The sequence below is a fragment of the Etheostoma cragini genome, chromosome 7 (assembly GCF_013103735.1).
Source record: "Etheostoma cragini isolate CJK2018 chromosome 7, CSU_Ecrag_1.0, whole genome shotgun sequence".
In the NCBI taxonomy this organism is placed as follows: Eukaryota; Metazoa; Chordata; class Actinopteri; order Perciformes; family Percidae; genus Etheostoma; species Etheostoma cragini.
The window spans coordinates 9,648,748-9,665,999 of record NC_048413.1 but is presented as its reverse complement, the minus strand read 5'-3'; the positions used below and the strand labels follow the sequence as shown (position 1 = coordinate 9,665,999).

At 41.0% G+C, this 17,252-nt stretch overlaps 1 protein-coding gene across 1 annotated transcript in view; it reads right to left on the bottom strand.

Annotated features, from left to right (window-relative positions):
• LOC117947855 (cadherin-4-like) overlaps positions 1 to 17,252 on the bottom strand; it is a 236,135-nt gene that overhangs the window by 120,075 nt on the left and 98,808 nt on the right. The window contains exon 3 of the mRNA XM_034877202.1: positions 8,628 to 8,651. Coding sequence (XP_034733093.1) covers positions 8,628 to 8,651 — 24 coding nt within the window. The remainder of the gene's footprint in view (positions 1 to 8,627; positions 8,652 to 17,252) is intronic.

Below are 17,252 nucleotides of genomic sequence, written 5' to 3'. Positions count from 1 at the left end.
AAAAAAATTGAATAGTTATCAGAGGAAGTCTGAACGATGCTGAAAGAGAGTTGAATTGAAGATAGACTTCTACATTTAAGAATTTCTTCCCACTGCGTTTGTGTGAGTGATGCCAATTTGTCCAGACCCGATTCCTTTTCTTGGCCCTCTTTGGTGTCAGAAAACAAATAGGCTTTGCATCTGAAGTTTGGTAAAACAATCTTGGATTAGATCCATCCCTCGGACAGAAATGAACCAGCCTGAGCAAAGAATAAAGACGAGTTTTCCCAGCAGTCTGTCAGAGGCAACTGGCTCTGCATTTCTTTCCTGTTTGTGTGTTTTAAACTATTCAACTTACTTATTCATTTTTGGCTTGAGAGTTCCAATCTGCCATTACTGTGGTGACATGCTTTTGAGCACTGGACGCAGTTTAAGAGCACAGCACTGTAGAAGGAAAAAGTCTGCTTAATTAGCGTGACTGTGGAGTAAGGAGATGTGTTTATCTCATTATGGTCATCTAAATGAATAGCTGTAGTTAAATGTACAGAGAACAAGTCAAACGTGTGAAAAAGGGCTGACCTCTTCCAAAAGATTAATGTGAAATCGAATGTGTCGCTGATTAGTGTGGCTCGGGGTTTATAGCAAATGGCAGAGGTGAGGGTAAGTTTCATGTTTCATGGTGTGAAATGTGCACCAGTGTATGAACAAGACTCACCAGGATTCTCAGCAACTTTTTCTCAGGATTCTCATGTGTCCATGTACTGAGTAGAGAATGAGGTTCTCTGTCCTCCACTATCTGTTGTTCCCTCCCTGCCGGTATCCCTCTGTTTCACCCTGCTGAGCTAATCCAAGGCGGCCAAATCCCTCTGCCGAGCAGGCCCACATACAGTAGGAGCTGTCCTGCTGGGTGCAATATGCCACCCGCTTCCCTGGCTAAGCAAGCCCTGTAGGGCGTGAAGCCCAACTGTGGTGTCTTGCCAGTAAACAGACAAAGATGTATGAATCATCTAAGTGACTCAGAGCAGGTAGTCCTGTGACAATAGCATGTTGTCGAATTATGACAAAGAGGTATTTGCTTCATGGGATTATTGCAGCTCTGTCCCTGGGTGACACCACACTGCAACACAAGCATCTCTGGGCTTGCAACCACAATCTAATCTTCAAGATACCTGCCACACACCATCAGATACAGAGCTGATGTACCTTTTAAAGTGAACCGCTCTACCAAAGAGCGAACAGTTATGATAAGCTGTGGTCTACCTCTACATAGTCGATTACACTTAGTCTGCAAAAATGGCCTGACAACTCCATCCACCAGTGCAATCATGGTTGCACCCTGCTGAGCAAACCACAGACTATCAAATGAAGTCCATTTGTCAAGAGAACAGGCTGTTCTCGTATTTAATTGGCAGTTGAGGCTTAATAACAGGATTCTATAAAAGTGGTGATCAGTTTACTTCCATCTCAATTCTTTTTGTTATACTTGTCTCTGCTTTTATCTGCTCTGCCTTTGCCCGATAGGTGTTTTAATGCCCAGCCGGTCTAAATGACTCTAAGATCAGGGTCTGCTGTAGTTCTTTGTGTGGTTGTGTCTTTATCTTAGTCATTGGCCAACACTCAATTGGACATGTTGCATGGTTTAGCCTGGCAAACAAATCACATTATGAGCCTCTTGTGAGCAATAACGAACACATTGTTAGAGAAAAAAATATTTAAAACACAGGTGGCACCATTTTACAATCCATGTGATTGTTTTTCATCTTTTCACAGAGATTTTAATTATGCTTGTTTGGGGGTTCCGCAATGAACCTGCAGTGTCTTCTGTTGGCATTGAAATTCTATATGCCTTATTAGTTTGCCTGAGGGAGTCAATAGACAAGATCCGGTATATAATGACCCTTGTCTCCTGCAAATTACAAGCAGCTGAATAAAAAAAAGAAAGAATGAAGGTCAAAGTAATCACAGTTCTCATTGCAGGGATTCAGAGTGGCATGACGCAGGAGAAAACAAACCATGTAGGTCCGCACATACTCATTCAGTCTTCACTGCTAGTAGGAAGCCGGGAAGCAACTCCCGTTACTGCAGTACACACAGGGATTTGAGCAGTTTAACAGCATCCAAGAAAAATGTGGGAGTAGGTTGATGTTAGTTCAAATACATTCAATTAGATAGAAGTTGTAGTGTTTTCGTTGAGTGGGCCGCCTTGGACAGCCAAAGCATAATTTTGAGCAGGAATGAAAAATTCAAATAAAATTTAATCTAGCTTGTTTCTACAGATAGCATTATTTATCCCCAAAGGGCAATTTAGTTTCTACAGTCCACCGAACTGAGTTACTTATATAAAAGCCTGTTTATGATGGTTGCAATTAGCAAGAGTGGATTATCACTCAAATTTATCTTGCAGATACAAAAGGCTACTACTGTATTGAGGTTGGTGAGGGTGCAGTGGATATGACACATAACTTTGGTGTGGGAGGGGCTTTGGATAAAAGCATCACCTAAATGACATGTAATGTAATGTAATGTATTGTACTGACCTGAAAGTCTATGTGTATAATATGTTTACAGGAACACTATCTGCTCTGTGAAGCTGTACTTAGGCACAGCAGAGCTTTAAGCTAAATGCTAACACATGCACGCTAACATGCTACACAATGGCCCCTCATTTATGAAGCGTCCGGATGACCTAAAACAGGTGTAGGACAGGCGTATGCCGATTCCTACGTAAATCAATTTGAACATCAGCGTAGGCTGCAAAAAAAAAAAAAAAAAAAAAAGAGACCCTACTATACATGCCAGAAAGAAGTCTGCAACAGTGTTTTAGCCTGTGGGGTTCTGCACAACATCGCACAGGAAAACAAGGTGCCATAAATGTAGGCCTGACGGAGCCAGATGACCCGATGCCCAGAGAGCAGTGTCTCCTTTGTATTGCCCCAACTGGAGCTATACAAAGGAGACAGGTTCTTACTCCTCGATTTTAGAAGGTAAAGTGTCATGTTTGGCAATGATATTCAATACAGGAAACATGACGATGCACAACATTTTAATTTATTCTTCAGGTTTTCGTTTGTCTTCTAAAGTGTCGTGAATGGACACAAGTGAACAATTTCTTTCTGCCATAGACCGACATATTACATAACACAACAATAAGACAAAGTAGATCAGATGAGCTGAGGATGGTGGCAATGCCAACGTTATTACAATTGAAGAGAAATGAATGTGCAAACCAATTTTCATTCTTCCAACAGTAATTTAACTCTAAACAACAAAATGTCAACCTGCTGGTTGGGCTAAAAAGTTAGGGGAACACTAAAGTCATTCAGGTACCTTGCCTAAAAAGATATTTTGTACTAGTCCATCCAGTAGATGTTGAGCCATTTCCCTGACTGACTGAAACCTTTGGTGTGCTCGTGAAGGTAGATTAAAAGTGGTGGGATTACCAAAGTCATAAGGACTTTTCCTAAAAGATCAATAAATAATCATTTTAGGGGTTCAAAAACCCTTTGAGTAGTGTGCAAAATAGGCTTCAATATGGCAAAACATATGAGTTTTAAAATGAAATTGTATTGTGTCAGTAGGCACGCCGCAAGCCTGGCAACAAATCAAAAAATTAACTATGTATAAAAGTGTTAGGAATAACAACCATATGGTCTGTGACTACTTTCAACCTGGGATGAAAAAAAGAGATGAATGACAGAAAAAGTTAGGCTGGTACTGTAAATCCGTCGCTAATCAGAAGGTTCCTTTTCAAAACAACACATTTATGACAATGTATTCTAACACTTACGAGTACAGAGAACTGAGGAAACTGCTCAGGAGTAAAACAAAGCACCACCTGTATCACCATATGATATGTGATTAACAAAGCTCTTTAGATTCACACTGCTAAGAACGCAGGAAAAAAATTTAATTGATTAATTAAAATGATGATATTATAATGTGTCTTCACAAGACCATGAAGGAAGTCAGTTGACACTACGTTATGTTTGGACCTGTTATGCTGCTTTTAACTAGGGCTGTGCCGTAAGAATTTAATTAAATTAAACCAGCTAAATTAGATAAAAAATCTCAATGCCTGTAAAAAAAAAAATAATAATAATAAAAAAAAGGTTAAGAGGTTGGTTTTGCGATGGCAGCATTCAGGTAATGCACACAACATCCTGGGCACTGAACACTTCAACATAAAAAGGTGGTCAGGACAGGATCAAGGGAGCATGATGATTGCATTACCTTTTTAATTAGCCCAGACAAGGTCTCCGACACATCATTATTTACACCTTAGTTGTGGTCAAATTAATATTTATTGTCGTGTCTCTGAACAACGCTATAAACTCATCACGCTCTGGTGTCAGAGGCTTTTCTGAGCTGGATTTATGAGGCTGTTAATCGCAGAGAAAATCAGATAAAGGATTATTGCATTGTGATTAGCAGTCACCAGTTTTGAGAATCATGCTGTAGGCATTTTTTTAGTTGCCATGTTAAAACAGTTATGTGCTCTTATAGAGTGCCAGAAAAACTAGTATCCTAGTTTTTGCACTCCGACTTTCTGTATTTTGTATTAAGGTTCAAGACATCCTTGATTTTTTATTTGGATGTGTTCTTTGTAAGTTTGTGCTGTACTGTCATATGTAGCCTTTAGCTAATTGTTAAATTAGCAAACCCTCACAAGGGGAGGGAAGAAATGTTCAAGGTAAATTATTAATAGATGTACAGTTAATATTCTCAGCAGCTTCAGGCCTTAAATAACATGGTAAATGGACGGCACTTATATAGCGTTTGTTTACCTTATTGGATAAAGCACTTTAGAAATGAGCCCCACACACACACACACACACACACACACACACACACACAGGTCTGCCCATTCCGGACACTTGGATATGTGGACAAGAGGAGCCAGCCCCTTATATTTCTTAATAATATACTATTATGCTGACATCCACCATTAGAACACATGCAATCGTTAGACTTGTTAATCTATATTCTCAAGTCGTTACCCCAAGTACTTTAAAGGCTTTGCAAACCAAAGTCCCTTTCACACATGCACTGTAAACCAGAAATTATCTGACTTAACCCAACAGTGCTGTATGTGAGAACACAAATGTCTGAATCAGTCGGATCACATATCAAACAGTGTTCACCCTGCCAGCTCCCCAGTACGATGTCTGTGCAATCTCCGATTGAGCCCAAAATGTGAGAATTCATTGTCCGGAGTTCATATCTATAAAACGGCTTTACTAACATACTAGCAGCACACACTCCAGCACAACCACACATTAGGCTGCCATGTGTGCATCTGAAAAGGCTAACTCTATCCAACAGGATTCAGAATGAAAGATGAATTCTGAAATGTTCAAAAAGGTTTAGAGTTTTTGGCCTTTGGATTGATCTTCTTTCATTCTTTTCTAGCAGAATTGAGAAGCAGTCAAAAGTCATGGATCCCAGCATGCATCTTGAATAGTGTGCGTGGAGTTGTTTACAATCTGTTCATCAAGGCGAGGGGTAAATCTCTGGCTTGCAGCTTACTTTTTTCTCTACCTTCCTCCACATGACAGGAATCAATAGCCAGATTGCTTGTTCTCGGAGTCTCTGTCATTCGCTTTTTTCTTCATATCTCTTTGCGGTGTATATGCTTGATGCCATGTTTGAGTCATAAATCTATACCTTTGCAAAATGGGAGGAGTGGCCGCATGTTTTTATGCAAATGCATGTGTGTATATGTACCATATGTGCCGGCACCATGAGACCATGCACATGCGTAAATGTGTGTGACTCTGCATAAAAGAGACCCCAGTTGGGTATTAGCACATAGCAGTGTGTCTGTCTTCTCTGAGCGGCTGTCTGAATGTTTCATCTAATCATTAAACGCTGACAGGCTTCACAGAGTAGCATCACTGATCCCCATCTGAGGAATACGGGGCCTGACTTCATTAGCCCTGTTAGTACTAAGCTGCTTTACCCTCATCGCGCCTGGCTTAACCTGCACGGAGATAAATGCTGAGAGGAGAAGAAAAGATAGGAAAAGGGAAAGAGGGGTAAAACAAAAAGAAAGCAGGGACAAAGGCATTTAAACAGAGAGGCAAAGGTTTCAAAGTCAGGTACAGCGGATGAAGAAAGGATTGGTGGGAGGGGAATAGGAGGGCACAGAGCGTGTGAACCTGGAGTTTTCAGAGGCATGGGAGGGGATCAATCTCAAAGTGGTGTTTGAACTGAGAGGGATTTACTAATGCAAAAAAAGCAAAACAATCAATTCACTTGTGTTGCAATTAATCAATTAATACGCTGGCACATTGACAGCCAAAGCGCAACTTCACCGTGAGGCTCCAATGTGTTGAAGAATTAGCACTGACCTCTGTGCACACTTATGCATCCACACTCATGCTCCAGCTAATTCATGCTTGTGCATGTGCATATAAGCAGATAAAGATATGCACACACATCTTTGTTCTCGGTGTATTTCTCCGGTACATTCATCTGGTTTCCCTCCTACCAGGACCCCCATCCCCTCTTAACACTCAGTCTTTTTCTCCTGCCAGCAGAGGTTTTTGGCTGGCTTAAGTACGCCCACAGGCCCCTGAGGAACAGCCCATGACGGATGGCACTGCGTGTGACTCCGATTCAATTCAGCCCATTTGATAAATTTATTGCTGGCATTTTGAAAATGAAATTAGAGGGACGTCTCCTGGAGACTGTTTTTCCAGCACAGGTGCCATAAATATACTTCAGTTGGCAGAGGAGAGGGAGGAGGAGTGTAAGGGGGTGGAGAGGTGTTCGTTAAAGGATGTCATTGTAGGGGGGTGTTCCACAGAAGTAGAGAACTAAAGAATAAGGTCACATTATAATGAGGACCTGTATTAATCATGATATTGGTGAGGAACAATAGTAAAGGTTATACAACCACAGCATGAAAACTACCTGGACCTAAATGCTATGTGCTGCCCTTCAGTCTACTACATGTTCTGTAGCACTGTACTCATTTACCAGATGGGAGACCCACATCTCACATAATGAATAATAACAGATTGAGACTATGATGAGTTGTAATTGCCAGTGTGCAATGCTCAGACACACACACACACACACACACACACACACACACACACTTGTATGGAGGTCTTAAAAGAGATGTATACACACTAACACATGCTTTATGTACACTATCTTTGCCTCAAGGCCTCATGACTCTTTGGCACCAATGGCAATGTCATAGCTGCACATAACTCACAGTGTACGAATGAATACGGCAGGCAGTTTTTCTCTGTGTTTCAATGTGTGGAACCATGAGAAATTGAATGTTTTTGTTGATGCCTCAGACTAACCGGAATTGAATTGTACATTATGGATGTGAAAGAAAAGTGAAATATACAAACACAAAGAAAAATTCATACACAGACATGGAAACGTACAGACTAACAAAAGTGAGCATTCTTTCTCTGTCAGGGTTAGGTGGCCTTCTTTATCTCCCTCTCATTTAGAAACGTATGCGAGTGCTGCTGCGGAGGGATGATGTACACCACGCCAGCCTCTGCTCCCCTCCAACATTTATCAGAGAGTGAGGCTCAGGGAACCCACATCACTTACCTTTATAGGCCCATCTGACAGCATTGTACACCTCATTGTCATCACATACATGAGCCTCACAATGGTGTGTGTGTGTGTGTGTGTGTGTGTGTGTGTGTGTGTGTGTGTGTGTGGCTGAGGGCACACTAAGTGTAACCTGTCACTCAGATGTACTATATCAATGCCTCTTGCATTGTATCTACAAGCAGCATCAACAGATCTGACACTTTGTATGGTGAAAAGATGTTGCCATGTTCCTAAAGACACACTCCTGCCTTTTAGGTTTTGCACATTATATCAGATCCAGGTGACAATGAAAATATTTTCACCCGTGTTTTGTTCTGCTCTGGTAAGAGCTCGTACAAAACAAAACCTAAGTTTTTATGAGCACAGCAGGGAATCAAAGAAAGTTTCAACAAAATCAGCAGGGAGTTCTCGTGAGTGATTGACTGCTCCTGCTTCGCAATCACAGAGTGTGACACACCCGCTGCTATTACTGTATCTCCACTATGAAGAGCAGAGGGCTGGGACTGCTCGGTGCATACACCTGCAGGCTGCCATTCAGAACAAGACCCCTGGAGCTGTTTAGACAGATTGACTGTGGGGTCCCATCATCTAACAAAATCAAAACAGCCTACAGGTACATTCCTACAAACATCCTCCCCCCTCCTACATCTCCCGTCTCTCCCTGAAGATCCACTATGCAAAACAATCACCTCCCCCAACCTCACATTAACATACACATGAAAGTGTGGAGTCTTAACAGAACTGTGATTAGTCTTAGCGACTTACAGAAAGCAATGCAAAACACAATGCCGTGGGCTGTCTATCATTGCGGGATAGCGGTATAATTTAGTCTAGGTGTCAGTGGGTGTGAGTGATTGACTTTGTAATCAAACAGATTGTTCTGTAAGAGAAGATCTGAATGACTCAATTACAAATCAACATCAACAACACTATGAAAGGTTTTTCATCTCGTTAACAAAAAAAATTGAGAATACACACGGACGCACAGAGCAACACACCCGCATGCCACCCATCTGAGAATGCATGGGGATCCACAGGTGACTGATTGAGTGCTGTCTTACCTTTTTGTGATGACACTGTGGTATCTGTGGATAAAAGAGAGGAGAAACACAGAGGAATGTGTTAGGAGCTGACAGGCTGCTGTATGGCAGACACATAAAATGCAGGAAATGACAGCCGCGGCGGTGATTTGCTGGGAGGGAAACGTGCCACCCAAGAAGATAAACAGTACACAACATGGGGGGGGGGGGGGGGGGGGGGGGGGGGGGGGGGGGGGGGGGGGGGGGGGGGGGTTCTCTCTTATCTCAGAACTGCAAAAAAGATCCACTTTACCACATGCGGGAACATTTAGTTGTGTCTGATCATGCCACATAAGGACACATAAAGTAGATGTGTGTCGGAGTAATACACACAGCAGCTTTTTTTCCACTCCACAAGAACAAACAAAGTGGAGGAGTAGGGGATGCCTCAAGTAGGAAGATGAGAGTCTCCAGACCCCTGGAAACCCTTGATCTCTTACACAATTTACCCTGAGTGAGCTCAGGGTAAATTGGCTCAGTGGCTGAGTTTCTAATAAGTAAAAATAATGCATTTGAGGTGCGGCGAGACAGAGCAAATCAAATCCTTTCGGTAAGTATTTTAGATTCTTCCTCAGAGCCCACCAGAGACACTCCTGGCCCACAAGGCGCGGATCAAAACACGGGCTGCTTGGTGGGAGGGATGTACTGCAACACGTTTTTTTTATACAACACTGAACATGTAAGACAAAAAGCAACTGAAGGAGGTGTGTTTGTGAAAGAGAAAAATACAGTAAATTGCACTTATTGTTCTCATCAAATATTTACTGGGGGAGTGTTCGTAAGCTCACAGGTTTCATTTTTATTTAATAGACTTGTCAAACTTGCAGGGATGCAAGAATAAATAAAAGACACAGAAAAAGCTCTTTTTTATATAACTTTGTACTTTCAGCAGTTGAAATCCCTCAGAATATTTCTTTACCGGCCATGTGCCCAAAAAGCCGAATTGGCCACAGACCTGGGATGGGAATCGTTGAATCCGGATGGATTTGTGGTGTGCTGGGCTGAGGAAGTGATAATCCAAAGCCCTGCCTAATTGCCAGAGTAAAGATGGCGCCCATTGTAGGGGTGGCTTCGGTGTTTATCAAGGCAGTGTGGCGTGGGATTGGACTGAGCATTAGGGCTTTACACACTTTTGTTTTGTGAGGTGTTACAGTGGATTTGAGCAAATATTGGCCCTCTGGTTATTACATGGTCTAATTGTCTGCTATGTGACTGTCCATAAACGCTGCATGTCTACCCTAATCTGAGAGGAGGCTTCAAATAATTAGTTAGTGAAGCACTCTCTCAACCCAGCGCAGTCAACCTTATCACCAAAAGAAAATCCTTGGTCCATTTCCTTCTCACCTCAAAGGCTTACAAGCTCTCACCAGTTTAAAACCTCCGGGGTAGCCGCATAGACGATACAATATTACACAGCATGTCACAATCCCTGGCCCATATCCTTCGCTTTTTGTTGTTTATCATGTAAAAGAAAGACTACAGTATGTCAAACACAAATGTCCTGGCAAGGGCTAGTACAGCAAGTAGACTGACTAAAGCTAACTTCTCAAAGTAGATGATAGGCTGTCCAAACATTATTAAAGTTTCAGAAAAACACACACAAAGGGGGGGATGGATGGACTACAGTAGCTGTTCTCTGTAGTGATTAACATACCTGATTCTTACATTCAAAACTTCTATTTGTTTTCAACATCAGATAAGATAATGAAAACTTTACAAACATGGGGGAGGTTGTAACCACTTCATGGATAATTTTTAGTCTTTTAAGCATTTCACATTACTGTAACTCATGTAAAATAAAACACGGGTCTTTGGAGAACTGACTTATGTTACACAAGCATTGCCTTTGTGCTGAACATTCAAATTTAACACTACAGATTATCTGTAGCTCATCAGTTGACAGACAAATATAGTACATACAGGATGTTCATCAACAGAGTCCGTGCCAGGCACAATCAGAGAATTTACACATTGTTTCATGTGTGTGAATTAAAAACAATTCAAAACTATTGTGTAGCGCTATTGCAAAACCCACTGGATCCATCAACGTAGTAAAAGACAAGGCGCTTATAAAGAGCTTACAGGAATTATGATGGAAGCCAAAACCACAAGTCTTACAAGCCTGAGCGACTAAGAGAGCAACAGTGACAGGTAACAGATTTATGCAACACATTGGATCTGCAAAAAAAACTGCTGTTATAGAAACCCTGTTAATAATAGCTATTTTAAGCTCTACTGTTTAGTTTAGTTCAACTTATTTCAATTAAAACACAGTCCAGTGGCTACCCAGTACATAACAATGAGTACAATAGATGAAGAGTTCTGGAAAAGCTGGAGACAACACAACTTAAGCGTGATTTAATTTTAATATAACAAGATGTAATCCTAATTATGGATTAATTAATTGCCCCTACGCACCGAAAACAACAGGGTGCTACATTGCATGTCACTTTAGCTCTGTGCATAATGATATAATATATTAATGAGGGGAAACATTTGAGGAAAATGCGGTAACATGCTCTCTATTAACAATGTTTTGATAACGATAAATAATCACCACACACCAGCTTAGTTATAATAAATAATCAAAAGTAAGCACTTCTTCCCTCGGCTTAGTCAGAGCGGAGACTTCATGCTGATTGGTGTCAGCAGACATAAATAACTGCTGTTTAGGGATGTAAAGGAAACCTCCGTCATTGATTACTGCATTTCTCCCCAGCTTTCAGTGGCTTAAATGGAATTCGACACTAATTTGCAGTGACTATGCAAGTGGTGTTTTGATATGTCCATGCACCCCCAGCGGTACTCCTGTGGGTTGAGTGTTATGTATAGTAGGTCGTAAGTCAATACAGTTTTCCGAATGCGAAGTACATATGGATGCGTAGTCAAATTTAAAACTGTCCAAGAGCATGCCTGAGGACACTAAAAGCTACATTTTGAAGACACATTTACAAAATCTCCCAACTGTGCGGATTTACCTTTCTGAAATGTAGCCTCTTACTGTCAAAAATGGTCAAAGAAAAAGGTAGAGAATACACAAAGCACATTTTCAGAGATCTTAACAGCTAATCAGGCATGGTTACAGAATATTCATGTTGAGTTTAACATTCATTATCCTTTCAAATTACATCAATTTACCCAGTGGCTATTTTTTCCCAATACATAGAAAGCTAATTGACATAAAGTAAAACATTGAGACATGTCCACTTGAAAATGCACCAAATGACATTTCCTATATTGCCCTAGTAGCAGCTAGCGATGTTTCAGTGCTTGAATTGGGTAACGCTGAAAGTAAGTACAGCCTATTATGACACTGACTGACATCCAGAAAAAATGGGTTTACAACAAAACTCTGGATCTGAAGAAGGATCATAAATAAAAGAAAGAATCGATTTCTTGCACATTGCGGGCAGTTACTACTTATTCTGCCACATGTGACATGACAGAGGTAAACTCTGACACTGTCCCTTTGGCACACTTCACCTGGAGACAAGCGTCACAAAGGTGATTTATGTGGGCACATTAACAGTGTTATTTAATCAGACATGTAACTAATGAAATAAACACTGTTCCTTGGCTTGTACAAAAAGCACATCTTCTGTTGCTTCCATGGTTGCTTCAGACCTTGTTTTTTAATACTTTTGTTAACTGGTGAAGACGTGTACTATAATTCAGGATGCTTAGACACAACTACAATTAACTCCTCCATTGTTTTTCTGAGTGTAGTTCCTGTGGTTGCCATGTATGCTAAGTGGCAAGTTAGAAAATTTGAACCAGTACCAAAGTGCCAATCATCCTCTTTTTGCTTGCCACTTTGGTCTGCCACAGCAGTCGTAACTACCAGCTAGTTGAAGGAACCATTACAGCTTTCACATCATCATCTGCAGTCATTTTGAGGAGAACCACATCCCCTTTTTAGAGAAAAAAAGGAAAACGATTCTCTGTCAAGTCACATTTTTATATTTTTTACAATGCTCTCACATAACAAATAACACACAAGTTGCCAAACTGCCAAAAGTGCTGGGTTGTAAAAGTTGACAAGCACATTGTGCCATAGATGATTGTCAACATTACTTTGTTGTCAGCACTTTTCTGCACAGTTTGGCATATTTTGTGCCATTTGTCACTTGTTAGCATCGAAACATAGAACTGTATATGCAAGGAAAGTTTCAACTTGATTGAGAATGCTTCCTCTCTTTTGTGACCAATGAGCTGCTTCCTTCTACAGTTACTGCCCGTCGAAATGAAAGATTGGCACACTTGCACAAGACTAGATTGAAGCCATAAATATTGTGTGATGGATTTCTTAGATTTTGCCCTCTTCAGTCAGTGAGTCTAGTCTTTCAACCTTGCACACTGTCACAGACCCTGTGTTACATTTCTGCAATGTGACCCTTGATGTGAGGACAGCTTGATAATTTTGACACACATATGCTGTAGAGCAGCTTTTTCTACGGGGTAGATTGTATTGTTAATACTGTCACCAAAATTCACTGTATGAGAATTAAGCGAACCACAGTTCGTCTTCTAAAATTCACACAGCTGGATTTCACAGTTTCTTCAATGCTATCGGGTCATTACACAACACAGAAAATAATATGAACTAGAATTTTTTTAGTGAGAATAAGCATTAAAAAAAATACATCACAATGAAACCACAGTTTTAGCAGTCACTGACATCCTGTAATGCAGATGGTCTATTACAGATAATAAGTACCCAGGTCCAGATGCATGCTGGCTCTGATGTATTTCAAATGTATGCTCAGTGTATGTGAGTGCCCTGATCTTTGACTTACACTATACTATCCCAGACTGATTGAATTAGACTTCTATTGGAAACCTGTCTTCTATTGACCTCTTAAAGTTGTGGCCTTCTAGCAGTCCGCTTGGGGAATAGTTTTAATTACAGTCAGAAATTGGGTTCGATTTTATCCCCATCATGAACTGAGGAATCCTTACAGCTAATCATCGCTTCATCAAGACAAATGAAAACCATGTCATACAGTGTATGCATGTATACATCTATAATCAATGTGTGACTGTTTATGTGCATGCACACAAATGTAAGTACATTCACACATGTAGCTGAATGTGAGCTGCATATAGAATAAAGTGTGCTGAAAAGTGTGTAGACTGCCGGGGAAACAAATGCGGCTGTCTTTAGAAGATTAACCACTATTGATATATCATCTCTATAATGTAATTAGGATAAATTCCAACACTGTAGCTGTTCGTCTCTTTATCACACTCACTGGTGGACAGTGACAGCTCATCAGTTAAAGTTCCTAACTAAACCAGCTACTTTGTGATGGATGGTCACACCAGTTGTGACCATTGACCTGAATGTTAACAATTCTTGGAGTAATAAGTGATGGTGAATAAATCATACAAAGTCATGTAGAGTCTGATATATAGACAGAATTCCTGTTTCCTGCTTAAACACCCTTAACCTAATGTTGTTCCAACAACAATGTACATCGGTTGTGTTCATTGTTTGTGGTGTCCTGGCATTGTTAAGTGGCCTACTTCCTCTTCCGGTGATATCACATCCTAAATGTCCACAGTGGATGATTTTTCTCTTAAAAGAGAAATAAAAAGTCAAAACCACAGTTATTCTACCAGGGACAGCAGGTGATTGGAGGAAACAGGAAGATGTCAGCAAGAAGCTCCAAATTACAGGACAGATGAGAAGTCACTGACAGGCAAAGACCATCATCCAGACAGATACAGACAGCTCTCCGCAGACTTTAATCATTATATATAAACTTCAATATGTTCAACCACTGATGGAAATAGGTCTTCCATCAGTGGTTTAAAGGTCCCATGGCATGAAAATTTCACTTTATGAGTTTTTTTTTACCATTAATATGAGTTCCCCCAGCCTGCCCATGGTCCCCCAGTGGCAAGAAATGGCAATATGTGTAAACCGAGCCCTTGGTATCCTGCTCTGCCTTTGAGAAAATGCTCAGATGAGCCAATCTGGAATCTCGCTCCTTATGAGGTCATAAGGGTCAAGGTTACCTCCCCTTTCTCTGCTTTGCCCGCCCGGAGAATTTGGCCCGCCTATGAGAGAGAGACATCATGGCTTTTAAATGATCAAAGTGGCAGTTGGTCAAGCCCCCCCCCCACTCAATAGCTACAGACACAGAGTTGACACGTCCTGAGGAAAGTTCATTGTGAGACTGGCTCTGGTGGCTGTTATTCTGCACCAACGCTGAATTTTGGAAAAGAGACTTCAGATAAGGTATTAGGGGACCACTAAGGTCTATCTAAAAGCATCCAAAGAGCACCATTTCATGGGACCTTTAACACTGATGGATGGGAAAGACCAGTTGACAAAAATAGTCTAGAAATTTGCTTAAACTTGCTTCAACAACTCAAAAATATTTAGCACATGCAATTGCACTGTGTTGTAATTAAGCATTTGCAATAGCAAGTTGTTGCTATACAGAGCTATGTTAATATACTGTACTGGCTTTGAGTACAGTAATTCTATTGTCTTTCCCCTGAAACACTTACATACAACGATTCATTAAACTAATGTTTGAAAAGCACTTGTCTGTGCTCTTTTCACAGAAGAAAACAAGAAGAACACAAACCCAGGTTTTAATTAGCTGAGTGTAGCGCATGCTCATCTGCTACGTACTGCTGAGGGAGAGCGGGGAGTTCTGCCTTCTTGCTCATTATGTACTAATGAGTTGTCTATTAATGAAAATGGAAAGCATTTATTTTGTGAGCACAAAGGGTTCAGCTGGATTAATTACTGCACTACAGCAACAAAATGAAAACAGAAAGTGCAGCATCACTCTTGTGTGGCACATTACCCATTAACCAACTGTTATCAAGGCCCGGCGAATGGTGCTGCACGACACACAGCCGGAGCACAAACGGTTTGCGCAGGCCATTAAAACTTCATGTGAGCGGCACTTTTGCTACGTTCTATCTATGTTCTATGATGCATTCAAGCTTATTCTTATGCATGTCTACTCATAAAGACATCATGCGACGGTAACATAAACACTTTGCCAGATCATCATGACAGCAATTTGCCACTAGGCATGATTTCTTTTGGGAGGAAAATAAAAACATTCCACGCTAATTGCATTATTGTGTGCCCATGTGTTTGCATCGATGGGGGATAAAAAATAAAATAAAAAAATGGAACAATAAAAAAAACATCTTATATTGACAACACAAACTGCTCTTTTTGGGGAGGAGATGAAGATTTAAAAAGCTAAGTGACAAAGGGTGACAAATCAGCAAAATGAGGAAGTGGGAATGACTGAGCAGAACCATGCCTCTTCAATCAATATAAAGTAGCAGCAAGAGTGTGATCTCTGTGATGATTGTGTTGTGCTGCATTGCTTTTCAAATGGTGATCAGAATCACTCTAATTGCCCACTAATAGCTTGATTCCCCATTAGGCTCTCCTTGGAGAGGTCTGGGCTATGGGTGGCGTGTGTGCTCTGGCAGCCTCAGCAGATGGTTCTTGATCAGATACTAGAGTCTGGGCAGCGAGGTCGTCTGGCCAGGAGAACGCTACCCAGCCTGGGGGGGGGGGGATAGCAGCCCCATGAACGTCCCGTCTCCAGTTCTGGTTCCAGCACCAGACGAATGACTGTGTCCCAGCCAGACTGCAGGGGGACATGGAGCAGTGACAGACCGCTTTCTTTAAGCCTTGTGACAAACTGACCAAACCAAACTCAGAAACATGCTGTAGTTTATTTCTCTGCAGGAATTTGTTTCTTCCTACTTGGGCTGTACGCGACTAGACGACAAATGGTTATGTAATTGCTACGGCTGTCTGTTCTCTTCTGTAAAAAATAATAATAATAATAAATATAATCACACTCCAAAATCCTACTAGCTAGTTATGAAGAAAAGCTGTCATTTTCATTTCTATCACACACCATCCCTATTGTATGAATGTCTGGAGGAAATACAATTCATTATTAAATAACAGGAATGCATTTAAAAAAAAATTGCGATTTGAAGCATCAATTGTGCTGTATCAAACGATGGGAGACAGAACAACAAGGAGAATCAAGTCTTTTATTAAATTGAATATTAATCTTAGTGTGTGAATGTCTTTTAAAAAAAAATAAGTGCGATAAGATAAATCTTACTTAGACAACTCTGAATCATCTATTGACATTCCTATCTTTAATTTTCTTGCTGCTTCCCATCTGTCTGTCTCTTCCTCCTCTATCGACAAAGCCACAGAGGAATCGAGGTGAATAAACACGACAATCTGAGCTTTATTTATCCTTTCCCCTGCGACAGTGGCAGTCTGAATGGGAGGGTTTTAGATATGACCTTCAGTTTGAGTGGTTCTCCATCAGTCATCACTGCCACCCACGGATCAGACAGCGGATGAGAAGTAGTGGCACCATGCGTCCTCTTCCCCATCTACTCTCCCTTTTCAACCTCCCCCACAGCTGTCCACAAGAGAATTCTCCATTTTTTTTTTCTTTCCTGTCCCCCGATTTGATTTTCCTTCTGTCCCGATCTTACCCTTGACCTTGAGAGATATATATATATATATATACAGTTGTGTTCGAAATAATAGCAGTGCCTCAACAGCAGCAAGAAAATCACTGGTTTTAT